The 27,207-nt window shown below is 35.1% G+C and overlaps 3 protein-coding genes across 4 annotated transcripts; 1 reads left to right on the plus strand and 2 right to left on the minus strand.

Annotated features, from left to right (window-relative positions):
• Nucleotides 1-709: 709 nt before the first annotated feature.
• LOC140891332 (protein ACCELERATED CELL DEATH 6-like) lies at nt 710-3,352 on the minus strand. The gene is made up of 3 exons (XM_073299779.1): nt 2,429-3,352; nt 1,749-2,290; nt 710-1,510 (listed from the first exon to the last, which is right to left on the minus strand). Exons 1-3 carry the CDS (start codon nt 3,198-3,200, stop codon nt 914-916), a joined length of 1,911 nt encoding a protein of 636 aa, XP_073155880.1. The 5' UTR covers nt 3,201-3,352; the 3' UTR covers nt 710-913.
• A 12,232-nt stretch (nt 3,353-15,584) lies between these two features.
• On the plus strand, nt 15,585-18,362 carry LOC140892166 (uncharacterized). Of its 2 annotated transcripts, XM_073300935.1 has the most exons (5): nt 15,585-15,865; nt 16,224-16,382; nt 17,026-17,244; nt 17,786-17,836; nt 17,942-18,362. In XM_073300935.1, the coding sequence occupies exons 1-5, from the start codon at nt 15,710-15,712 to the stop codon at nt 18,125-18,127; spliced, it is 771 nt and encodes a 256-aa protein (XP_073157036.1). In that variant the 5' UTR covers nt 15,585-15,709; the 3' UTR covers nt 18,128-18,362. The 2 variants fall into 2 exon arrangements, with proteins under 2 accessions (XP_073157036.1, XP_073157035.1); XM_073300934.1 differs by having other exon boundaries at nt 17,786-18,362.
• A 2,769-nt stretch (nt 18,363-21,131) lies between these two features.
• On the minus strand, nt 21,132-26,487 carry LOC140887799 (switch 2). Its single transcript, XM_073295287.1, has 8 exons — nt 26,046-26,487; nt 25,368-25,474; nt 24,229-25,156; nt 23,548-23,795; nt 23,211-23,337; nt 22,574-22,849; nt 22,217-22,481; nt 21,132-21,647 (listed from the first exon to the last, which is right to left on the minus strand). Exons 1-8 carry the CDS (start codon nt 26,415-26,417, stop codon nt 21,355-21,357), a joined length of 2,616 nt encoding a protein of 871 aa, XP_073151388.1. The 5' UTR covers nt 26,418-26,487; the 3' UTR covers nt 21,132-21,354.
• Nucleotides 26,488-27,207: the final 720 nt, after the last annotated feature.

The raw sequence follows: 27,207 nt of genomic DNA on the forward strand, positions 1-27,207 counted from the left end.
CCTCTATAAATTAATAAATAAAATTTTATTAATTTACAGAGATTAATTAATCGATATGATAATTTATTATTTAAAGAATGGATTTTCAATCTAACTGATACATAGTTATTAAATTGATCTAATACTAGAAGTTTTCGTATTATTTACTTTAAAAAAATGTTTTCATATTATCCAGGTGTTGAAAAGCGCAAATTGTTAGAATAAATTACAATTAATGCAATTGAAAATCTCATTTATGATGAAGTTGAGAATGATATAAATATCTTTCGAATTAACTAGTTACGCGAAAGGAAACTTTCGGAGAAAAAAATCTTCACGATTTTTTGTTACAGTATAAGAATGCAACACCAAAGTTTTTAGATGCAATGCAGAAAGTTAGAGATGAAATTCAATTAAAAACACATTTCAATTATATTTGAATTAATTCAAGCAAAAAAATCAAATAACAATAGAATCACATTTTGTTAACTTGTCGTTGTTATATTTCGTAATATTAGATGATTATTATTAATTTATGATATTGACGTGAGCATATATTTATATAAAGATCATCATTCAAAAATTTATTATCTTATTAATTTATCGAAATTATTGATTTAATAAACTGACCCAAGTTGAGACTATATATGGAAGAAATTATTTCAGAGAGATTATTAATTTATCGAATATTCATTTAGATAGGTTTTAGCGTAATAGAGGTAGGAGTATGTTTAATTACTTTCAATTTGAATAAAATTGAGTGTTTATCTGAAATTGGAATAAAATGAGCAACAAGATTAGGGGTTCCAAGTTGGAAAATGACACAACATAAACAAATGATCAAATTACAAATACAAAGGTGATATCGAAGCTGGAGAATTAATCATGGGCGCATATTTTCATCTACCCATCCTGCTTGTAATTGTCTCGATCGTTACTTTGTTCTGGTTGCGAACATAAGAAGCCAGAATGGCCAGTATGATATGTAGCGTAAAATCTTATTACTCGAAGCAAGCGGCATGCAAAATGGAACGAGAAGGACCAACAGAAGAAGGAGAAACGCCGAGCCCATAGCCAAGACAACCATACTCAGCCACCGAAGATCGCGAACCGCGACGAATATTCCGGCCGTGAAAGCCACGGACATCATTGTAAGGGCAACCACTAACAAAGGTTGCACTATACTCATAGCATCAAGCACTAATTTAAGATCTCCGAGTTGAGCCCAAATGAGAGCAACAGCCACGAGTATGGAGCTATACATGGCTATAGTGTCGCAGAACACAAACACGTGAAATGCCTTTTGCCTTAATAATGCTGCCATGCCTGGGTCCGTATGATCAGAGGGATTATAGCCGCCGGGTAAAGTGAAACCGGCGGCGAAAGTGATCGTAGCCACAAGAGTCGAAACGAGCAATAGTGTGTTGACTCTTTCCTTGTATTTTTCCACTGAATAATTACTCGAAACTTTTTTGATTTTGCCCTTTCCTCGAGGAGTTCCTGCTGCTTTCAGAGCAGCCCATGTCAATCGCTGGATTATATATATATAGAAGATTACCACAGTTATTCCTAGACTATACACATATGTACCATTCAATTCATGTTTTAAGTATGTGTTGGAGATGGCAATAGTTCGAGTTTAAAGCTGACATGAGAATCCGCAGTTGCTACTCTACGACGCGGACACCCTTACTAGCGGACTTTCCTCATGACACAATTGATACAAGCTTAAGAAAAGGAGGCATGGGAATTAAGCTCATTGTGCATACCTGGCGAAATGGAGGAATATTATTCAACTCGTAATAGTACTCAGCAGCATCTAAAGCTGTCATCCTTTTGTCATTCCTCAACTTAATATCCACTCTCTTGTCCCATGTCAAGGCACTCACTATTTCAGGATGCCAGTTCATGGTAGCCAAATGCAAGGCTGTGTTTCCTTGCTTGTCGCTCGTATTTATAAGTTTCGCGAGTTCGGGGTGGCGGAGAATGTAACTGACTACGTTAAATTTCCCATTCTTAGCAGCAAGGTGCAACATATTTCGACCGCTTTTGTCGAGCAGCTCCGAGGGATCAACAGGACAGGATTTAAGCAAAAGGCTGATGGTATCGACATGGCCTTCAATGGCTGCCAAATGAACAGGAGATGAGCCACTTTTGTCTCTTTGAATGACGCCGAAAGCATGCTTTGTCACCAAATAATGAACCACCTCGATATAGCCCGATGATGCAGCATAATGAAGTGGCGTCCTCCCTTGACTATCTTGTAATTCGATGAAACGTGGGGTCGAATTTAATATGACTTCTAGCACGTCTGTGTTTCAGGCAACTTATATGAATTTAATTAGTATCAAGCAGTCAAAAGCATGGTGTGCCACACACTAGCTATATATGTACATGTAATGTAATAACAGCTCCAAACGCAAGAGATGCAAATTAACTTTGGAAGTACCTCTTTTCTTGTTCATGATGGCTGTTTTGATGGGGGACTTTTCCTTGAACTGATCATTTAATCGCTCGTCATGATCTATCGAACATTCAAGAATTGAAGAAACACAATTGACAAAGCCAGCTTTAGCTGCCAAATTCAACCCATATTTTCCTCGTTTGTTGGGATAATATAGTAACTCGGGATCTTGTTTGATCAAATATTGAGCAATCGATTCCCAACCATTGATTAACGATTCGTGGAAGGCCGTATTTCCTCTTTCATTTTTTGCTCTCAACAAATTATTCTCATCATCACTACTCCCAACCTGAAACTCATGAGATACACCTAAACGCAACAAATCATGATGAATGCTCACAAGGGCTTTCACCATGGATTCATCCCCTGCTTTTGCAGCAAGATGCAGTGCGGTGTCTCCATTGAAATCCTTTCGAAGCACGATTGATGGAGCTTTTGTTGCTATATAATTTACCATGTCCTTGTTTCCATGTTGAGCTGCTACATGGAGGAATGTATTCCCAACAGGGCTTACCCTGCTCAAAATTTCAGTACAAGACATTAGCCCAGAACTTGAAATATAATGGAGAATGCTGCTGAAATGATTCAGGTCTCCATGTTTGGCAGCCAGATACAAGCCGTAATTCTTGAATGTGTCTGCGGTGAGTGCTTGGTCGTTATTCCCCGATTCTGTCGTTGCTTGGTTGTTATTCTCTGGCCTAGAAATTATACTCCGATTCCTCCTCTGAAGCTCCATGCTCAAATCAAGCTTGCCCATCTGCTGAAAATGGTGAAGAATCCGTGAGATGGAAAATGGTTTCCGCGGAGCAAAGTGATCCGTAATACTCCAGCAGATTGTGCCGTGACAAGTCCACGGTCAACGGCGGAATGTTTAAATTTCCGGCTAAATCTACGTTTATCTCGGTCTCTGTTCCCACCAATAGAAACAAAAGTCAGAAGAGAAACCTTAGGTTTAAGATTAACCCTTATTATAAAATTATAAATCTCCCTTTATTTTATTTATTCTTTTCAAAACTCTTTGCAAAATTAATTTACAATCATTTTATAATTTCAAACACAATTTATAACTCTCGTGATACGTATAACATTTTTCAAGAAACGATTCCACAGAGATTTTAATTTTCGTTCTTACATTTCAAACCAGATTTATAAGAAAAAATACTACTCCCCCGTCACGTAAATAGCCAAGTGTGTGTTTTCATACATATCTAGAAAGTGTTAGGCAAAATAAATTTTATAAAATAATTTCTTATTTTTTCCTTATTTAATGAATATTTTAATACAATAAAATAATTGAACAAGTAATTATTGGTATTAATTAATAAGGGTAAATTGATAAAAGTCATGTTTTCAAAATCGAACCGGACCGATCGGTTCGAACAAGAACCGGTCACTATTCCGGTCCGAATTGTTCCTAAATACCTTTTTTACGGTTAGAATCGATCAAAACCGGTTAAGAACCGGTCGAACCTGCTTCGAACCGGTCAATAACCGGTTCAACCGGTTTTTCGAATTTTATTTTATTTTTTAAAAAATATATTTATTTATTTTTAAAATATATATATAAGATTATTTGGAATTTGTACTTAAATAAAAATATTATTTTAATATCATTGGAGTTTTTTAATTAATTAATTTATTTTTTAAAAAATATATAACTAGAATTAATATTTTGAATATATTTATATTGTTATTTAATTTTCACACTATGATAAATCTATATATTTTTCTATTTATATATACATCTTTTAGGTTTTAAAATTTTAAAATATATTATTAATTATATTATATTATATAAACGGTTTTTCGGTCCGACCATCCGGTTAAAACAGTTCGACCGTTTGGACCGTTTTTTTAAGGTAAACCGGTTCGATCACCAGTCCGGTTATAAAAATATTAGATAAAAGATTATGAGAGAGAAAATATGTAAACTATAATATACTATGTCTGTGACGGGTGAAAAAGAAAATATAACCTAATAAATGAGACGGATGAAGTATAGTTATAAATGTAATAATTTACACCTTTTATAGCCTAAAGGCAGCAAGCGGAAAATTTCACCTTCCGCTTTTTTGAGCTTCGACGAGAAATGCTACTCTAGTAATGTTTGTGCGTAGGGGTATTTATCCGGACTGAGCTGAACCGAATTTTACCAAAAACCGAACCGAATTTTGCTGTTCGGTTCGGTTAAAAACCAAAATTTTTTCACTTTTTCGGTTCGGTTTAACCAAATTTCTATTTGTTTTATTTTATTTTGTTTTATTAATTAATATTTATTTATTAATAAAAACAAGTTAAAAATGAATTAAAATATTTAAAAACAATTAAAAAAACGATTTTTGGTTCGGTTCGATTCGATGAACCGAAGTAAAAAAATTGAACCGAACCGAACCGAAAACCGAAAATCCAAAAACCCGGTTCAAATCGAATTTTCGGTTTCGGCTCGATTCGGACGGTTAAGAATCACTCAGGGACGGGTCCAAAAATTAGAATTAGGGTGTGCTTGAACTTAATTTAATAAATTATATATTATTATAAGAAAACATAATATTTTTTATTTATAATATATTTTGAAACTAATTTGAAAATTTCATGAATTTAGAGTAATATAACAATAAATATGAACCAAAATTTTTATTTTTTTCAACCACTACAATTTATTTTAATGCAAAAACAAATAATTTCATTACTCAAGTAATAATTTTTTCTCTCAAATCAAAAAAAATATCATTTTTTAATACATTCATATTATACAACTATTATAATTTTAAAAATTAATCTGAAACAAAAAAGATATTTTATTTGTATCTGTATTTAAAACTTGAGAAGCCGAAGTTATAAGCTAAATTTTATAAAAAAAAATTAAACAATAAACATATACAAAATTTAAAATTTACTATAATATTAATTATTTTTAAAATTATATATATATATATATATATATAACCAAAAAAAAACAAAATGGGTTGTGCTATAGCCTAGCAGATTCGTCTATGAAAACACTTCTCAGCTTTTTTCACAAATTATAAAGTTTTGTGAAAGTTTATGAAGAAAAAATTGAGAAAGATTTTCTGGAGGTTGTCCCAAACAACAGCTAAATCAATCATTAAAATACGATCATATCAACATCTACGTAGAGTTGTCGTTAGCAATATTGAAATTGCTCAATTAACTATGTTCTAAGTTGCGTACTCGGTTGCAAAATATCGGGCCGCTTATCATGAGACTATTTAAACTATTAAGTTTTGTTTCTTTTTTTTCTTTTTGGGTACTCGTGTTAAATTTTATTTTATTTTATTTTTTTGACACAAAAAGAGAAACATCTATTAATAAGTCAAGTCCGGTACAATAGCTTTCGAAATAACAGCAGGAGAGAGAACTAATCTACCCACTAGATCAGACATAGAAACAGTCTCCCTAGCTAAAGCATGGGCAGCCTGATTCGCTGATCGTCTGGCAAAAACAAAAGTACAAGATGAAACATCTCGAGCGAGAAGTTTGCAGTCTTCTATGATGAGATTCAAGGCTGAGCAATCTAGAATAGAATTATTAAGAGCATCGATAATTGTTAACGCATCTGATTTCACGATGATTGAAGAGAAATGAAGATCCTTTATCAAACTAAGAGCTTCACGAATGGCTAGAGCTTCAGCCAAATCTGGATCATTACTGCCGTGGACTCTGCCGTGAATTGCTGCTAGAACAATACCATAAGAGTCTCGGACGAGACAACCGAAACCGACAAGAGGAGGATCTGGAAGGAGAGTGGCATCAACATTGCATTTGAGAACATGCTCAGGAGGTCTTTGCCATATGCAAGCACCAATCGATTGGTTTGCTCCATGATTGAGATTAAGTTGGGAATGAGCTTTTTTCCATTGTGAAAGAAGATCAAGTGCTGACCGATAGACATGAGTGGTCGAGGAGCAAATGCCATTCCAGATCACATTATTTCGGTTGAGCCAAATGTTCCACATCACTGCGGCAACTAGTTCAATCTCCCTGGCATCCTTGGTAGCAACCAAATGATTCCACCAATCTGAAAATGATCTCGAGAAAGTTATAAAACCCCCAACGGATGAAATATTCCAGATCGATCGGGCATAAGGACAATACACTAAAACATGGAGCACGTCTTCTGGATCACGGTGGCACAGAGGGCAAGTAGGCGGAATATTAACTCGTTTGGATTGCAACGCATGTAGAGTGGGCAGACAATCTGAAAGAGCTCTCCAAACGAAATTGCGAACCTTGTTTGGTAGGTTTATCTTCCACACACGATTCCATAAAATGGTTGACGAAACGGGATGAGAATTTCTAGTACTGAGCTGAGCTTTGTACCCGCTTTTCACAGAGTAAATTCCTTTCTTATCTTCCACCCAAAGCCACGTATCCGGAGCCGCATGCCGACTCAAGGGGATAGAGAGAATAAGATGTCGATCTCTTTCATTAAAAAGCTCGTGGATCAAATCCAGATTCCAGCTCCTATCTTCTGAGATAATTAATTCACTCACATAATTTATGGAAGAATCGGGGGGGCCGACCGAAGTGACAAAAGGGCTGTCAAAATCTGGAAGCCAAGGGTCGCTCCATATCTTCATTTTACAGCCTGAACCGATGCGCCATCTCACACCCTTTCGAATGATATCTTGAGTTTGCATAATGCTTCTCCAAACATAGCTCGAAATCCAAACTCAAGTTTGTGTTCAGTTTGTCAGAAAAAATGGTGTTTACACTTCCTGATAAAAAAAATATATATGTACGCATAACACACTCCCTAAGCCCACATATGTTTTTCTCGGAGAAAAGTCGATACAAAATATTGATAATATGATACAAATACAAATATTTGAATATCAAATGTTTTAAATCTGGTATTAACATATTAATGACACATTTGTCTTTTTTGGATGAAATCGATACAAAACATTGTAAATATGTTATTAATATATGATAGTTAAGTATCAAATGTGTTAGACTTATTACAAATATATTTTTTTTGAGCACGCAAACATATGTTGCAAGTGTTGATATTGATAAAACTGTTCAAATTTTTTACTCGAAATCTTATTTTTTGTATAGATATGAACTATGGGTGGAATAGGGTCGGGACCCGTCCTGTAATTCTCCTACCCAATTCTCACCTCGAAAATAATTGGGAATTTTTTTTCTCCCGATCCCATACCCTACACATTTCGAGACCCGAATATTCGGGATCCCGTCGGGTAGGGAGAGAAAATCACGATTTTTTTTTATTTTCAAGATTTCGTTCAAAAATAAAAAAAAACACGTGAGTATTTTATAAAAAAATATTGTTTGAAAGATTATATTTTTAAATAAAAAAATTAATATTCAACTTAAAACATATGATATTAAAATATTTCGGATAAAGTTTCAAGGTTTTGTCAAAAGAAGAACATCATAATATGCATCGAATAATTATTAATAAAATGTTCGGATATAAATTACTAGATAAATTTTGTTAAATAGATTATCAAATTACATCTCTTCTTCTAGTATTTATTCTAATTATATAATTATAAATATGAATTAATTAAATTATTGATTTAATTTTTTAAAAAAATACACAAAAAATGTGATTTTGTTATCTACTATTCGATCATCTCAACAATAAACAATTATTTGCATTAAACACACAATTAATTATTATATGGGTAAAAAAACAATAATTTAGCTCAATCTATTAATAAAATATATTATAATATTATTTCAAAACGGGTCAAGAATCCCATCGGGATAAGGTTTTATTCTCGATCCCTCTTCCTTTATTAATCGGGACGGGAGAAATCACGAAAATTTGGATCGGGATAATGTCGGGTAGAGATTTTTTCGGGACGAGAATGAGATGGGATTCGGGAAGGGTCGGGATTTAGAAAATTTTTACCACCCCTAATTTGAACTAATTAGTGTTCAAATATCATATATTAGTATCGTATTTTCAATGTTGTATTGAATTTCACCCATGAAAAGACATGTGGGCCCAAGGAGTACATAACATTTTTGTGCAGATCAGTTAGTGTAAACACGCATTTTTTCTGACGGATACTGAAAACAAAATTGAGTTTGAGTTTGGAGATTTAAAGTAAATTTATAGAGTTATTTGCACCAAACACCCCTGTGAAATATTGAAAAGGCACACTTCACCCCTGGGAAATTTTAATAGGCATCTTCAACCCTAACCTTTTAAAAAATTAGCACACTCGCCCATTCAGATGAGTGATTGTTGCGCACGCGCCCCTCATGCGATTGGGCAAAGATATTGATATTTTTTTTTGCACCAAATACCCCTGTAAAATATTAAAAAATGCATATTTGACCCCTGTGAAAATAATTTTTAAATCTATTTAACCCATAATACACAATTTTTATTAAAATCTAATTATAAAATATTTAGCAAACACTTTTTGTTTTATTGATTTTATTTTTAATTTTAAATTTAAATTTATTATGATTATATAATTATTTTTTAAAAAATATTATTATTTTATCTTTTTATCAATATTTTATTAAACTTTCTTCTTGTTTCCAACTTCTCAATTAAAAATGCATTCATAAACGAAATTTAAATAACTAAAAGTACCAAAATATTAAATCAAAATGATAATTTCATGCATATTACTTTTCAATTTATGATTATAGATTTTTGAACCAAAATCTTAATTTTTTAAAATGCATTGCAGAATTTGCATTAAATAATAATACACAATATTTATTAAGATCTAATTATAAAATATTTTTAAAACATTTTTAATTTTATTTATTTTTAATTTTTAATTTAAATTTATAATTTATAATTAATTTATTTCTAAAAAAATTATTATTTTATCTCGTTATCATTATTTTATCAAATCACTTCGTGTTTTCAATTTTTCCATTAAACATGATTCATAAATAAGGATTTAAATATCTAAAAATACCAAAATATTGAACCAAATGATAAGTTCATGAATGTTACCTTTTCGATTTATAATTATATAAGCATGTTATTTTTTTATTATTTATTACAAATTGCATATTCTCGAAAAATTTAAATTTTGGTTCAATAATATATAGTTCTAAATTGAAAAAGCAATATGTTTAAAATTATCGGTTTAGTTCAATATTTTGGTACTTGAAATTATTTAAATACTTGTTTATGAATGCATGTTTAATGAAAAAATTGGAAACAAGAAGAAAATTTAATAAAATAATGATAACAAGATAAAATAATAATATGTTTTAGAAAACAATTATATAATCATAATAAATTTAAAATTAAAATAAAATTAATAAAACAAAAAGTGTTTGCTAAATATTTTATAGTTATATTTTAATAAAAATTATGTATTATGGGTTGAATAGATTTAAAAATTATTTTCACAGGGGTCAAATATGCATTTTTTATATTTCACAGGGGTATTTGGTGCAAAAAAATATCAAAATCTTTGCTCAATCGCATGAGGGGCGCGTGCGCAACAATCACTCATCTGAAGGGGCGAGTGTGCTAATTTTTTAAAAGGTTAGGGTTGAAGATGCCTATTAAAATTTTACAGGGGAGAAGTGTGCATTTTTAATATTTCACATGGGTGTTTGGTGCAAATAACTCTAAATTTATATTATAAACAATTAATATGACCACTCAAATAGTTAATTCTTAATAATGTTTGCAAATATCTAAAAATAAGTGATTAGAATCCATAATCGCTTATTTTTAGCGAGTGTTTGCAATCACTAGGAAAAAAATGATTATTAGATTTTAACTTAAAAAAATCACTCTTATATGTTTCATAATCAGATTATGTGTTAGATTTTGCTTAACTTAATCAAAATTCAAAAGCTATTTATATCGTGATTGTGGTTCTCTAAAAATGATTATAGTAAAAAAGTTTAATGCTAAAATCACTAAAATCACTTATTTATTAAAGACTACTCAAATTTGAATTTTAGATTTTCAATTTTGTTTTCAAACACTACCAACTTATAATTTTTCATAACTTTTTTATAATTTTTAAATAACATAATTTATTTGCAAACACTCCAGTTTGCAACATAACCTCCTGATCCAGAAGGTAGAGCTAACAAGGGTGCAGTAGTAAGACGTCTACGCAGCTCGTGAAATGACTCCTCACAATCCGAGGACCAAATGAAGGCAACATCTTTCCGTGTAAGCTGAGTCAAAGGCCTTGCCAACTGTGCAAAATTCTCGATGAACCGACGGTAATATCCAGCTAGACCCAAGAAACTACGAATCTCAGCAACCGTCGTCGGTCGAGACCAGTTCAGCACTGCCTCTATCTTACTAGGATCAACAGATATCCCTTCATTAGAAATCACATGACCGAGAAATACTACCCGATCAAGCCAGAATTCACACTTGCTCAATTTCGCATATAGCTTCTTATCTCGTAACGTCTGTAAAACAATCCTCAAATGTTGTGCATGCTCATCCTTGTCATGAGAATAAATAAGAATATCATCTATAAAGACGATGACAAATCTATCCAGATAATCTCGAAATACCTGATTCATCAGATTCATAAAGACTGCCGGTGCATTTGTCAAACCAAATGGCATCACCAGAAACTCATAATGCTCGTATCTGGTCCTGAAAGCAGTCGTAGATATATCTGAGTCTCGTACCCGCATCTGATGGTATCCAGATCTCAGATCTATCTTCGAATAAACAGAAGTACCCTGTAGTTGATCGAACAGATCATCAATCCGCGGCAAAGGATACTTATTCTTGATGGTGACACGATTCAACTGCCTGTAATCAATACATAATCGCATCGATCCATTTTTTTCTTGACAAACAAAACAGGTGCTCCCCACGGAGAAACACTCGGACGAATATATCCCTTATCAAGCAGATCCTGTAACTGATGTTTCAATTCCCTCATCTCTGAAGGTGCCAGACGATAAGGTGCTCGGGATATAGGCGTAGTTCCTGGTACTAGATCAATACCAAATTCAACCTCTCGAACCGGAGGAAAACTAGGAATCTCATCAGGGAACACGTCAGGAAACTCGCTGACAACCGGTAGCTGATCAATACTCGTACTACTCATGGACATATCAACTGCATAGATGAGGTAGCCCTCCCCACCTGACTCCAAGACATGACATGCCTTCAGAGCCGAAACAAGTGGCATCGGAGGTCGCGTACCCTCACCATAAAAGTACCAACTATCACCCTCAACGGGATGAAACTGTACCAGACGCTGATAACAATCCACAGTAGCGTGATACAAAGTCAGCATATCTATTCCCAAAATACAATCAAAATCTGTCATCGCTAATATCATCAAATTAGCCGATAACACATTACCCTCAAACTCCAGAAGGCAACCTATCACTAGACGCTTAGTTACTACCTCCTGCTCCAACGGAGTAGATACAACTAAATCCATATCTAATGATACGTAAGGTAATCTATGTCTCTTAACGAAGCGACTAGAAATAAAGGAATGCGATGCTCCAGTATCAATTAATACAAGTGCAGGAATACCACATAACAAGAAGTTACCTGCCAACATGCGATCGCTTTCCTCAGTAGCCTGCTCCTGAGACAGAGCAAAAACCTGCCCTTGAGTCTGGGGACGAAAACCAGAAGAACTCTGTGGTGCTGGCTGCTGACGTGGAAAAGTAGAAGCCTGAGGTCCAACCTGGGATCCCGATCCACTAGCAGAACCCATGCGCTGAGGACAATCTCTCCGCAGATGTCCCTGCTGACCACAAATATAACACGCACCAGTAGCTCTCCGACATGAAGCTGCAGGATGCTTCCCACCACAGTGGCTACAAAACTCCTCCTTCTTCTTCTTCTTCCCAAAGCGGAATGTACCTCGTGAACCACGAGAACCAGACGAAGTAGTAGGAGTAGAGAAGACGTAGGTACAGATGGCACAACAGATTGAGCTCGAGGCTCAACAAATCCACTAGGCTGTGCTGGCATCATCAACTGTCCACGCCTGTTGCTGGTCTCCACAAGACGACAACGGTTCACCAAAGTCTCATAAGACACCGGGTCATCACAGACGACAACCTGTGCGTAGATATCTTGGTTCAGGCCTTGCAGAAAGATATCATACTTCGACGCATCACTCGCATTGATATGAGGACTGAAAGGTAGCAGATCAAGAAATCGCTGCTGATACTGATCAATAGTCATTGATCCTTGCCTCAAAGTAAGCAACTCCATAGATCGTGCTTGGCGAAGAGCCGGAGGAAAATATAATTTCTGAAACTCCCGACAAAAATCCCCCCAAGTCACCTGTCCTCTCTCAGTACGTGCCTGAGCACCCTTGGCATCCCACCAAAAACGTGCTCTATCTTCTAGAACAAATTCTAGAACTTCCAGTTTCTGCTCCTCAGTACACTCGAAAGCTCGGAACGTGCTTTCAAGTTTAGACATCCAGCTTCTAGCTTGTTCAGGATTCTCGCCTCCCACTAAGGGTTTCGGTCCTACCTGCATGAACTTATTAATAGTATAGCGACGTCGACCCTCATGAGGACGATGTTGATCATCCTGATGATGATGGCGACGATGATGATGACCACTTCCCTGGCCAACACTACCGTGACTCTCGTCAGCCATATCCTGAAAAGAATTGCACATTAAAATCCCAAATGCGCAAGAATTACTCAAGACTAAACTAAATCCCAAGTACTAATCCCAAAATCTATGCATGCTCTGATACCAAAAATGTAGTGACTCTGCATGAAATCACCTACTAACTGGCAACTAATAGCATGCATTAAACTTAATACAGCAAAATACTTAACAGAGTAAAAACGTGCGGAAACATAATCCATAATTTACATATCAGCTTAGTAATATAATCCAGGCTTGAATCTGTAGTGATACAACCATATCGAAATTCTTAAAAGTAAACATTATACAGCTAATAAATCGTGCTGTATAAAAACTTTCAAAGCTCCTGCTCCCTAGTCCTGCCTTGAACTACCAGCTCCGTCCATCCTGCGACCTGCCCCATGGAATAGGGTGTCCAAGATAACAACTAGGACGTGAGCGCTACGCCCAGTACATAGACATGAGTAAACATATGTATATAATGCATGCTACGTGATGACTGGTAAAAGATCATCTGAAAAATCATGCTCAGAACCGGCGCCATATGAGTGCTGCCACCGCACGGATCAACCTCTGGGTGCAACCACACTCGTCTAATACACCAGAGTAGACAGACATAAATGCCCCCGCCGTCGCGGTACCCTCAGTGACAGACTATCGAGTATAGAGCTGAGCGGCTCTATAATCAGGTATAACAAAGAATAGGCTCAACGTGTATATGCACATGACATATGAGTATAGAAAACGGTAAAACATACATCATGCCATATAATAATGCCAAATAAATGCAACATATAAACATGTATACTCGCTGGCAATCTCAGTCAATGTGTACGTACCTCTAGGCTAGTTCAAGTAAAGTAGATCCTAGGTTCCAAGCCTATATTCAAAAGTTCACCGTATCACTACATAAATTCTATAAGCCTTAACTAAGCTAATAAGTACTCCCAAAACTTAAATAGATTCCCGGACCATACCTTCGTCCGTAGTTAGCCCTTTGGAGTCGCTAGTCCCGGATGACTATAACCACACCTTGGTTATTCCAGAACCTCTATTATAACCGATAGGGCCCTCAAGTGTATATCTCACACTATATAACTGAAGAAGGAAACTCGGGAATTCGTAATTGAAAATGAACTCTGAACGGCCCTATTTATAGCCAAATTTCTCGGCCAGGATCGGAACTTCCGATTTTGGAATCGGAGCTTCCGATCCAGCTCATTGCGTGCATGTCTGCCATGCCAGGATCGGAACTTTCGATCTACGATCGGAGCTTCCGATCTGCTCTATGATCTACACTTGTCAAAACTCGCGACTGAGTCATCGATCATTTCTGGCAGCTGGGGATCGGAGCTTCCGTTCCGATCGGAGCTTACTATCCAGGATCGGAGCTTACTATCTGGGATCGGAGCTTACTATCCGGCCCAAAATTAAAAAGCCCAAATTTTACTTCTGAAGTCCAATAACACTCCGAAATTGGTTAAATACCAACCCTTAATCATGTTTAACATATTATTATCTTAAAATGGTTTCTGGGTTACTACAAACGATCTCTGACGCCGACATTCCCTTAGTATCGCGGCACTACATTCTGCAGATATGTCAGAGTACGGACGATCTTATCCGGAAGTACTGTGAATTTATTTGCGCAATCAGTTGGGCAATGGTACACTGATAGATTCAGTTTAGCAGGGTAAACTGCTTTGTATCTCTGAGATAATCAGTTGAGTAAGGATGGACTGATGAATTCAGTTTAGCAAGGTAAACTGAATTGTGTTCCTTTAGCGTGACTGATAGATTCGGTTTAGTCGAGGTATCTGTAGGTCATCATGATGTCATCAACCTCTGTATATCAGTTTGGTTTTCTGTAGATGCTTAAGTAGTTTAGCTTTGTTTTGTAAATACCAAAACTAAATTTTCCAACACACTACCAACTTATAATTTTTCTTAACTTTTTTATAATTTTTAAATAACATAATTTATTTGCAAACACTCCAGTTTGCAAATATACATATGTTATTGTATTTTTTCATTATCATTGTGCTATTTTTTTTGTTTTTTTGTTCAAGCAATCATCTAAATTTTCGATTGGTTCAGTTTTGACATGCATAATTCTACATTCAATTTTTTTTTAATCTAAAAATCTGAAATAAGAAATTCAGTTCCGTTTGGTTCGATTTCTTAATTTTTTGTGGCTGGAATTTACGAGTTTAACCAAAATTTCAACATCCTTATTAGCATGGTTCGCAAAAACGGTCGCGAAACGGTTGGAACGGTCGTTCCGAAACAGAAATGGCAGTTGCCGCGACAAAGTTCCGGGTGAAAACGGTTGATTAATATAAAATTTTTTTTCAATATCGGCGATTTCGCGGACATCGCGAAACGAAACGACAATTTTACGGATTTCGCGATCGTCGCGGAACATTTTAGGTAATTTCTTCAATTTTTTTCAATTAAATTTGTTGCAAATTATATAATTATTTTTATTTTTATTATAAAAATATCCCGCGAACCGCACCCTTCCGTGAAATGCCAATCGAACTAGAACGGCAGCCTCCGCTACGCGACTGCGAACCATGCTTATCCGTGATTGTTCCAAATTCCAATCGAAAACCAAGTTGAAACTTGGCTAGGATTTAGGAATAAAAACCTAGTTGTCAGTTTTCGGGGAGATGGCTACAATGATTCATGGCCATCCTCTCTGTCGATTTCCCAACTATCCCGCAAAATCTTTACATGTGGTGTTTCCGAACTGCAATTTCTCCAGCAGGAAAGCTGCTTCCAAGCTCCGTTGCATGAAAAATGATGAAATTTCAGAACCCCACCAGGTAATTTCGTTCTCCCACCGCCATCTGAACTCATTCATGCATTGTTTGTTTGTTTGTTTTTTTGGTGAGGTTTTTGTTTATCTTTGAGCCTTAAAAGTAGTGTGTGAGATTTTTCTACTTTGAGCCGCATTGGTCAAATCATGACCTGGTGGTCACAAATGTAGATTGAAGAAAGGATTATCCTGATTAGAAAAACAAATGGCATTGATATGTTTTAATTATAATATTCAATCAAGAAATGCATGGTTACGATCAATTAAGGTAAACAAGACGCAAGTTAAGTTTTTTACCTTTGGGTCAAATATTTTCCTTCGAGTTAGTAGCCTACTGTTGATTTATATGTGCCTTCTTATGACAGGCTTTCTCGGTCCTGAGAACAGATATTCCTTGTGATATTGGAAGTATATGGAGCTCTATTGGTTTTTATGTGTTTAGCATCCATGTTCCTCTGAGTTTTGGTGGTCTCTCTGTTGCTACCAAGATGTTGCATCAGCCTGTTCTTGATTTACAGACTGCGGTAATGTAATTTCTTCTGGTTTGATGTGAACGGTTGCTGTTTGACTGTTATGTGCTTCATGAGTATGGATTCTTTTTTGAATGTGATCTCATTATTTGTTTCTTTTTTTACTTCAGTTTTTTCTCCATCAGCGGTACATTAAAGTTTTTTGTTGGATGCCTAACATGAAAATGCAAAGTTGCGCAACAATTCAGTTTTGCTTGAGCATTGGAGACTAAAGTTATATAATGTTTCTTGCTTCCGATATATAGTAGTTTACTTGTTTTGGTTAAAAAGTTAATTTGGATTGGAAGGCATTAGTTATGTACGATTTTACTTCAGGTTCTTCAATTATGATTATTTTTATTCCTTTCAGAAGTATGTGGTTTTACCAATATTCTGTGGAATGGTATGCTTGGTCCATATCTTTTATTTCAAATTTGGAAGATCAACCACAATGTTCACTACTTCACTTAATTTCTGTCTCTTGAGTCTTGACTTCTAGTCAAATACCTGAGCCGTAGACAGAGGCAATCTTTGGATTGAACGATTTGATCATTATCAAGGACTTTTCTGTATTGCATATGTTTCCTGATATTTATGATAAATAATCACTAAAGTCAGTAATGAATGCTTTTACCTTGTTTCTTCCTTTTCACCACAGGCATTCTTGATTCTTGTAATTCAAATTTTGGAGCTCAGTATTGTTCTGTTGCTACTGAGATGTCCTGGGAAGCCTCAGTATGAACTTTTAGATTTCTTCAACGCTAACAAGTCTTCTCATAAAAGGAATTGGTTACTGGCATTGGTGCTCGGCTTTGGGTTTCTTTTCTCGTTGGTTTTCATTACCTCAACTATTGCAGAGAGACTGATGGTGCCCAAGGTCAACTTGTCAATATTGCGTTTATAGATTCAAAAAAATTGAATTTAGTGTCTCTTTATGGCCATAATATGCAGAAGTCTGAATTGTAGCTTTGCAACTTTCGTTTTTGACCATTTAGGACAATAGGTTGAAAAGGAGTAGTTTTATTGAGCATTAGTCACGAGTATCATCACCAAACAAATTTATTGGTTCTATTGATTCTTTTATAATATTTTCACGCTGATAGAATTTTTAATACTGGATGAAACATGCTTTGTGATTTGTCTTTTTATATTTTCAATTGATTAGAAGAAATGAGTGGACAACTAGGTTCGGATGGGGAAGTTGAAACAGATAATATATTTTCCATGTCATGAATCTTATGCCAGCTAAAACCTTGTAGCTTGTTTTCGAGTTTACCAGTTTAGTTTTAGTCTATTTTAACACTTGAATTCATTGTTTGTCCTGAAATTTGAGCCAATCAATGTCTAAGAATTTTTATTTCTTTCAACTAATCTGTTATCATAGCCTGATTGATTCAAAAATCTTGTTGGTACTTCAGGATGTGAACAATCCCTTTCTTAAGCAAATTCTTTCAAGCGGCTCAAGCTCTGTAATTCTCTGCACTCTTATCTATTGTGTCGTCACTCCATTTCTCGAAGAAGTTGTGTACAGAGGTTTTCTGCTAACATCTCTTTCCTCTAAAATGAAATGGCAGCAAGCAGTTATAATCAGTTCCATAATCTTCAGTGCAGCTCACTTCTCCATCGAGAATTTCTTGCAACTTTTCATTGTTGGTCTCGTTCTTGGATCCTCTTATTGCTGGACAGGAAATCTTAGCTCCTCTCTTGCTATCCATTCATTGTACAATGCTCTCACGTTGTCTGCGACGTTTATGTCATAGATGTCCTTATCAAAAGTTACCCTTCATGTTGTTTCTTTTCCTTTCTCAGGAAAACTAGAGTAGAATCGTAGTTATATGTTTAAGACTGAAGTTTGTGAATTTTTGAATTCTGTTTTGTTGCAAGGACAAGTTCCCTTGCTCGGCACTGAGATGAAATTTATATGCAGGCCGGGCGAAATGCTATGTAGAAGCAAAATGAGGTAAGATGTGCCATTGGCTTATTTTCACCCTTTCATTTTGCTGTGTTTACATAATTTAAAGGCCATAAAATTTCTGCAACCCACGACCTCCACACCGTCGGAACAGAAGGTCCAACCAAGATCCAAACATTTGAATTGACTTTAATTGAAATCTACTCGTTTAACTTTAGCAAGAGTGGGAAAAAAAAAGAGATGTGGGTCATAATCTGTCTTCTGGTTTTGACTTCTCAAATCTTGTTTTGGGTAGTTATGTTCGAGAAGTGGAATCAAACCGTAAGTCATCATCTTGTCTGTGAATTGAAACAGGAGATGACAAAATCATTCTAGTTTTGGTGAGACTATAAATAAGTGATTATGAAAAAATTTTATTAACATTTAGAGGTTGTAAAGATTACCTGCAAAAGCAACAATGGTTCAAAGATAGCAAGTGCATATAAACAATATGAAATAAAGAATCCCAAGGCAGTTGCATCAACCAAATTTAGTACTTTGTCAGAACGACTTTATTGTAATGGGGTGTGTGAATTAGCCAGTTTCGTCTGGCTGGATTTTGCATGTGTCTAATGGGCTTTCCGTTGAAGATGGGACCATCATGCATTTTAAAACTGGAAGTAGAATTATCCCATCAGTTGGCTTGTGGTAATAAATCAGCACAAGTTCTTGGAATCCTTTGAAATTCATGTGTTATGCATGTGCTTCTCACGAATATAAGAGCTTGAGAGAATCACATTCCCTCCGGACATTTTCATATACACAATCATGGACAAAACCAGGATTTAGCTGTTGGATTCGAGTCTCGAGATATAAATTTTTTCATGATACCATGATTTCTTTCTACATGAGAAATTATATGTGTCCATAAAAGCATTTAAATCAGGAGGGGACGATGGTCCCTTCTTAATAGTGTCTCCTCCTGTTCTGTCGCCGTCGAGATTTCGTAGCTAATGAATGAATAAAGTATCATACATTTTGAATTAAAGGAAGGAGCATCATTTGATTATAAGTTCTTTTTGGGACAAATATAGTTGGGAGTCTACGAAGTGGGACGCATTTATATTACACATACAGCCAATATTAGCTGGCTCCTAACTTTTGAGACATGGGAGAATCTCCATTCTCATATAAATATTCATTTCGAATTTCGAATCTGAAAACTACTCGTGCTTTTGCTCATCTTTCTTGCCATTGGTGGATTGGTGATTGGAGAATATTGATTTACTCACTGTATTTTCCCCCCTTTTTTGTATTTGACTCTATTAAAATCATTATCATCATTGAAATCTCATTACTTCTTTCAAGCTAAACTTACTCCACAATAGAAGTTTTTTTAAAAAATAATCTATTAGCTGTATTAAATACATTTCTTCTTTTCATATGATAAGATAGATATATTTATAGAAACTATTGTATTATCCATGTAAGTGAGATTTGAACCTCAGTTTCATGGGTCGTTAAACGAAAAGATCTCGACGAATCAAATATATTTCTAAACAGACTAATAATACAAATACATGAAAATTTCAAGCTACCCCATGAGACAGATGTATGTATTTTATTTGTTCAAATCACTTGAGCCTCATATAATCAATGAGACCCACATAATTTGAACCAACCAGTGATTGCCACCTATCCTATGGGGGTAATACCCATGGGTATACACTACAAATACATTAGGAATGCAATTTTTCTTGAAATTTTCTAGTTCTAGCGTTGTCTTTATGAAAATTGTACTATTTATTTTTGGACTAACACGCATTTTTTTCCCAATATAAAAAAACCCACAAGTTTAATATTTTCTTTTACTGGTTTAAAAAATTTTTTTTAAAAAAAAAAATTGATCGAATCTTATCATTTGTCTGGTATTTATCACCTCCGGAATCGAAGCCCACAAGGGCCCATCCCAGTAGTGGCCACGTGTCCCTCTCTGAGTTGGATCCCACCGTTTTCCTACCACCTTAAAATCTCCCCATCGACACTCCAAACGTTAACACACAACATATCTTTGTGTTCCTCTGCAACTACAAAAATCATCAAAATGGGGAGCTTCGAGAAGCAAGTGAAGCACAGAGCAAAAGAATTGAAGGTATATTTCGTGAAGGGATTCAAGATTGTGGGTGATTCTTGCAAGAAAGGTTGGCATAAGATCAAGCACATAAGAAAATGAGCCCACACATATATACCCTCCAAGTTTTAGTATTTGTTTTTAATATTTCGACTTCTTTGTTTATTTTTAGCGTGGATCATTGATTGTTACGACTTACGAGGATACAATTTCTCGGATTGTCTTCAATGTTTTGGTTGGTTTTCTTTGTATTGAGACCTATGATCTTGGATTTTATATAAATCTTGCATTCATCATTTTTTTTTTACTTTGTATTGTATTGAGACATATGATCTTGGATTTTAAATAAATCATGCATTCATCATTTTTTTTTTATTTATTAAATACCAGGCTATAGATCTGGAAACTTGTTGATTCTTACTTTTTTGTTGCTGTTGGTAATTTGCTAGATTACTTTATATTTAGATTTGCAAAAATGCCATCGATTATATAGTCTGATACCCACACCAAAATCCAAATATAGGCTTGAAATTCTCAGATTATTTAACTGTCCATGTTAAAATATTAACATGTGATTAACTGAGAGATCTCTATAAACAATATTTTTTTTTGGCTTTGGAATAGACTTGATTTTCTGCCAAATATACTCTCTATGCACCAATCGCAAGCAAGATAAGTTTGACCAATTCAATATTTGAACTATATTTATATTACAATTTACAGCTCAAATATTGTGCATGCGTTACTCGCAATTCAATGGTTTTCAATAAGAGGGTTCCAATGAAACAGATGAACACAATTTACAAGACTAAAAAATAAAAACAAGTAAACAACACATCCAAAACGATGTAAAAATTTGGCCTACAAGTGGCATTTCTAATTCACTATTATATTTTTGTACAAATATACATAAACCTACCTGGCCACAAGGAAAAACGCTATACAACCTATGGATATACAGACTCTCAATGATGAGAAGTGCATGAGAGTAACTTGTTTAATTCATCTTCCTTCATGCCCATCAAAACCGCGAGAAGCATGTTACATTCATCACTTTTTCGTTCTATGGACGTGCCGACGATTTCTGTACTCTCTTTTCGTTCCAATGCATCTGGTACTTCTGCTTCTTGGGGTGCAGGTGGGGGTGAGGAACTAGGCTTCTTCACATTTTCCATGAAATTTACGCTATGTTTTCCTTCTTCCCGAATCATACTCCGCATGTTGACGATGTCCTCGTTCCGATGTGCGTATACAATACCTAAATGATTAGAGAAAATGAAGTAGATTGATTTATTAAAAGGACATTAAAATAGTTCTTCTTTTTGTAGTGTACAATAAAGAAAAGTTGTATATAATTATAATTGTTGAAAAACACCTTCATAAAGTGAGTATCAACAGACAACAATTGAATAACACATGAAGCGATGGTATGGAGCAAGATGGATATTTCAGATGCATAGATTTCTAAACTACAAGCCAATGGCGAGCTTATAAGCATTTATAGAGGATTAATTATGCCTTGTGCTTGGAATTTAGATCATAAACTGCTTCAATAATTTAATTTTGAATTATGAATCATTTCTTCAGTAATATCCATGATTCATATGGATTATGGGTCTAAAATAGTCTGACCTATATCCAATTGAACACATAAAGATGTCCAATAAATTGACAAACCGACTTAAAGTCTTAAACTAACTTGAATATAATTTCAAAAACTAACAGCCATGGAAGTACGTCTAAATTGATGAAATTATGCATTCTTGTGGCAAGAAAAGAGCTAAGATTGCAGAAAAAAATTTACAAGGAAAATGAGAGTAAACTCACCAAGATCTTCGAGCACTGGCTTCAATGTGGTCTCTCTCTTATCTTTAGGCTCATTCCCTACAGATTCTGTTGAGCACTCATCCGATATTTCTTTCTGAGGACGATCAAAAGAGATCCCAAGTTCAGTTAAATCAAGTTTTGTGCTATCGTGCACTTTTTCTTGATTTTCGTGAAGTTCCACAATATCGCTTGTGAAAAGCTTATTTGAGAGGTCACGGAACAAATTGCAGATTCCAAACAGTTCTCCTTGAAACTCCTTGCAGCCCTTCAACATGTCATTTCAAGTGAGTCGATAAAGTGGATTAATTGTAAGCTGGAATTTGACAAAACTATAAAACGGAAACTCTACCACTTTACCTGTACACCTTCGAAATAGCGCTTTTCCATTTTCCCGGAAACAGCAATGTTTGACAACTGTTGTTTATATATCTGCCTCAAGTAGACAAGTTCTTCAAGAGAACCGGCTGCCAGAAGACGGAAAACTGTCACATGTCGTTTTTGACCAAAACGAAATGAACGATCTTGAGCTTGTAAATCCTGAGCAGGATTCCAGTTCGGATCAAATATAACTACACGATTTGCACTAACAAGATTAAGCCCAAGACCACCAGCCCGAGTAGAAATCAGGAACACCTGAAGAAATAACTGATATTTTCATTTGGAAACTGAGATATAAAATGTTGGGTACAACACAAACTTGTTGAAATTCTAATTTGAAATTACGTTCCACATTCCTACAAGTTGAAAATCAAATAAAGCGTGACTGTTTATATTCCTCAAGTACAACGTTTCTAGATTATCCCGTCAAATATTAAAAATAGAGATGTCCTGAGTCATTTGAATTCGGGACTAAGAGCTCAGACTGAGTCCCCAATTGGGAGGCTACAAATGTAAGAAACTTCATATTATGACAGTAAAAGTGTAAAACAGCACGTGCGGCAATTATGTGCTGAATAAAAATATTCAACAAAAGTCTAGGAACATGATCATTGACCTGTTTGCTTGGACTTGAATTGAAGTTATCCACAAGTGACTGGCGCAAGCTAGTTGGGGTTGAACCATCGAGCCTTGAGAAGGTATAGCCTTTGCGTATAATGAACTTTTCAAGTACATCAAGCATCCTGTTAGACAAGAGATACTTTAGTAGCAAACGTGCATTTGTTACATAACTAAAATAAGTAGTGTTTCAGCTAGAAAATTAACAGAAAGAACAATGCATAGAGGTTGAAGGTACCCATAAAAGAAAGGTAAATGCAATGAAAGAAAGAAACTGAGACAAGGAAAGCTCATTTTGACTTTGAAATAGAGAGAAAACTATAATGGATTATTACCTTACTGAATAACTGAAGAGAAGAATCTTGTCGCCCCTAGAAACCCATGAGTGCATCAATCTCTCCAATGCCCTCATTTTTCCACAATGTTTGACATCACTCAGCCCCATGAAACTGTCATTTTGGGCACTACCTCCCACTAAATTGACATCAGTACCAAACACAGTGGAAGCAAATTCTGTATCCTTTCTTTGCTTATCTTGTTCATCCTTTGAGTTAGGCTTGATGAGCTCCAGGTGATTGCTTATCTAAATAAGTGAAACGGGGAGAAATGAAAGATGATGAGCACACAGAGGAAGAAGCCTAAATTATATTATATAATCAACATTTTCCACCAGTTATCAACCAAGACTATCAAAGAAGTTCTTAGTTGCCATCATTCAGTGCTGAAACAGAAGGTAAAATTTCAATAAATAGCTTCATGCCATTTACACTTTCTGTAACAATTAAATGAGATGGAGAATTAAGAAGAGACATAATTTAAGAAAAACTTTATAGAAGTTAGGATTGATGTACATATCCTTTTCTTTGTCCCTACCACATAATTGATTTTTATTAAAAATTACATAAACTTAGTTCACACTTGTTTTTAAGCAAAGTGATCTCGGTGTCAATGTGAAAGCATCATAAAAGCAAGAGATGCACAAATCATACTAGATAGAATATATTAAAAATAAATACCTGCTGCAGCTTCACAAGGCAAGGGAGAACAAGGCAAAAGGGACAAGAATCACAACCATCTGGATTGTCCCTATGAAGATAAGGCCACACTAGACCATTTGGAACAGTTCTTTTGCAACATTCAGCTTGCTTAAGAGGGCTCCCACAGCCACATGGAAGGTCCTTATTGATGAGGCACTGGATATCAGGTAGCTGCAGTGTCCTCTGATAAACCCGTTTTTGTATCTCGCTCATGGCACAGAATACGACATTATCTTCCTTTCCCATCATAAGATGCCCTATTGTTTCGTCTTTTGTTCTTCTTAGCATATACTTTTGCAAAACTGACACAAGGTGCTGTTTTCGCTCATCAGCAATTCGGACAAATCGCTGAGGAGCACTTGACCTCTGCCCATGCTTAAGAGGTTCATCATAGAATTCCCGAAAATGTTCCCGTGTCCCCAAACAACCAGGTGTTACCCAGTCAAATAGATTGAATAATTCCATTAATTTGTTCTGCATTATAGTACCAGTAAGACCATAACGTTTCATGGTTTTAATCTTTAAACATGCAGTATAAAGTTTTGATTTCTCATTCTTGAGCCTGTGTGCCTCATCAACAACCACTATCTCCCACTGGATGTCTGACAAAATGTTTCCTTGTATTCTATACGTGTCAAAGCTACTTATAAGAATCTCAACACCACGTGCTTCTAGTTTGTCTATTACTAAATCCCGATTTGGTCCATGGTAAACTGAAACACTAAATGAGGACCAATGTGAAAATTCACTTTCCCAGTTGTGAATAACAGAACTGGGGCAAATGATTAGTACGGGGCCATTCTTCTTTGAGCAACCTCCCTTGTCCGATGTTGGGTCAGAAGAATCTGCATCTTTGCCACAGACGGCAGCCAAAAAAGCTATTGTTTGAATTGTCTTCCCCAGTCCCCTAATGCATGCAAGTTAGATAAATTAAAAAAGAAAGAAAGAAAGAAAGAAAAAAAAAAAAAAAGGAGATACTGGAGGAAGAATTAGTCCTATGATTTTATTTATTTTTTGAGAGGGCACGGGGATCATTTACATGAATTACAATGAAAAGAATAATTGGTGACAAAACCGTGCAGACTGAATGCCAAATTACAGAATTCCTAGAAACTTACATGTCGTCTCCTAGAACTCCTCCATGGTTGTTGCTATATAATTTATATAAAAACTTCACACCTCCTCTTTGATGTTCCAAAAGTCTAGAATTTATAGATGCAGGAACCTGAAGAAATATAACGAAAGGAAGTTGCTAAGCATGAAACATATAACAACGAATAACCATAATAAAACACATATGTCCACTTATTATTTGTGTTGGTTTTCACGACTAAGGGTGGAAAAAAATTGATTTGCTTCCATGCTTTTCAAGCTGGCTGGAACATAATTTGATCTTTGCATGAAATTATGAAACTTAAATCAAACTCCAACATGCCGGAATACATTTTTTTGAGCCAAATTCAGCCCAAAATGTTTACACGGTGAGGATATTCCAATTAACGTCTGCAAATAATCAAATATACTTTAAACTACAAGAGCTCGCGGGCTGGAGAGCTCCAACATGAATTCAAGTATTTGGTATATAGATACAGATAATTAAGTCCGAAATAAACTAATTGTCCATGAATTCAAACTCTTGATTGAGCTGATCCACCATTAGGAACGAGAGGGAGACGGGACTTAGATTTTGGAGTGGTGAAACAAGAAAACTACAAGTAACAATTCAAATTCTTGGAAAATAACAACATGACAACGGAAAAAGATCAAACTTTAGCAAGTGCACACGCTCAAAATACCTGCACGACCGGAATTTCACCCGGGGCCGAGAGAACAAGAGGCTCGTAGGGTCCAGTGGTATCAAATTGATGGGAAGACTCCAATTTGGGATTTCGTCGCAGTGTATAACCCTCGTGCTTTTCCCCATCACCATCATCGTTTTCACTTCTGGGACTGGAATTGACCTCTTTTTTCAAACTTTTCTGCTGGGTTTGCGGGAAGAAAGCGGCGTCGTCCCGAAGGCGTAGGAGCTGCCTGGAGAGCGAGGATTTGGGGGGCTTTCTAGATGAAATTGTGGAGTCAGACTGCTGAGAAATTTGCGAAGAAGAAGCAGATGACGACAAATTGGCTGCGCAAGGTTTGAGGGCCTCTTTGAATGCGTTAATGGACATGGGAATTGTAAGAAATCTGCAGACACGAGAATTTCGTGTGCATCGCGAATCGCACTTACGCCGGAGTTGTGAATTCAAGGAACTGGATATTTAAATATTTATATTTACAAATACATTTGATTTTTTATTTTTAAATTAAATTTATATTAAATTTAATAGTGATTATTACTTTTAAATATACGTATTAATATTGGATGTTGTTTCAAATTATTTTTTAGATTTTTCTCAAATCAAATGTTTTTCTAACTTCTTTTGTCATAAGGAGTAAATGTAAAAAAATATATACAAGTACATGCTATGTGCATAAAAATTATTTGATTACACGAACTATTGATGAAATATCAAATTGATATATGAATTATTGAAAATTTTTAACTGATATATGATCAAACTTAAAAATCAATTTTGTCTTTCACATAAATTGTTTTAAGTCCAATATTATTATTAAATTCAACTAAATACATATTTCGCTTTTTAATTATTTTATTGATTAAAATTGTAAAAATAAATTCATATTTATAATACTATTAAAAGAAAATTGTATATCATTAATCCGAAAAAAATATTCAACGTGAAATTAGTATATCATAAATGAAAAAACACACACACATATATATATATATATATATATATCATTGGAAAAAAATCGGTGGCTTATAAAGGTCGGAGCAACAACACAACATCACGTGAATCTTGTTTATTGTCTCGATTTGCACCCGAAAATTATTGTACTTCGTTTCGACATTTTTGATAAATTATATACTTTTTATTGTATTTTTAATTAAATAAA

The sequence above is a fragment of the Henckelia pumila genome, chromosome 3 (assembly GCF_033568475.1).
Source record: "Henckelia pumila isolate YLH828 chromosome 3, ASM3356847v2, whole genome shotgun sequence".
NCBI classification, from domain to species: domain Eukaryota; kingdom Viridiplantae; phylum Streptophyta; class Magnoliopsida; order Lamiales; family Gesneriaceae; genus Henckelia; species Henckelia pumila.

What these genes read in the sequence shown, in the direction of transcription:
- LOC140891332 (XM_073299779.1), bottom strand. Translation starts at nt 3,200, where the DNA reads ATGGGCAAGCTTGATTTGAGCATGGAGCTTCAGAGGAGGAATCGGAGT. An exon ending in CATCATGAACAAGAAAAGAG is followed by an intron (nt 2,291 to 2,428) that starts GTACTTCCAAAG and finishes CCTGAAACACAG; the next exon opens with ACGTGCTAGAAGTCATATTA. An exon ending in ATATTCCTCCATTTCGCCAG is followed by an intron (nt 1,511 to 1,748) that starts GTATGCACAATG and finishes TATATAATCCAG; the next exon opens with CGATTGACATGGGCTGCTCT.
- LOC140892166 (XM_073300934.1), top strand. Translation starts at nt 15,710, where the DNA reads ATGGCTACAATGATTCATGGCCATCCTCTCTGTCGATTTCCCAACTAT. An exon ending in AAATTTCAGAACCCCACCAG is followed by an intron (nt 15,866 to 16,223) that starts GTAATTTCGTTC and finishes TTCTTATGACAG; the next exon opens with GCTTTCTCGGTCCTGAGAAC. An exon ending in AGAGACTGATGGTGCCCAAG is followed by an intron (nt 17,245 to 17,785) that starts GTCAACTTGTCA and finishes TTGGTACTTCAG; the next exon opens with GATGTGAACAATCCCTTTCT.
- LOC140887799 (XM_073295287.1), bottom strand. Translation starts at nt 26,417, where the DNA reads ATGTCCATTAACGCATTCAAAGAGGCCCTCAAACCTTGCGCAGCCAAT. An exon ending in GGAGTTCTAGGAGACGACAT is followed by an intron (nt 25,157 to 25,367) that starts GTAAGTTTCTAG and finishes TGCATGCATTAG; the next exon opens with GGGACTGGGGAAGACAATTC. An exon ending in ATTCAAGTCCAAGCAAACAG is followed by an intron (nt 22,850 to 23,210) that starts GTCAATGATCAT and finishes TTATTTCTTCAG; the next exon opens with GTGTTCCTGATTTCTACTCG.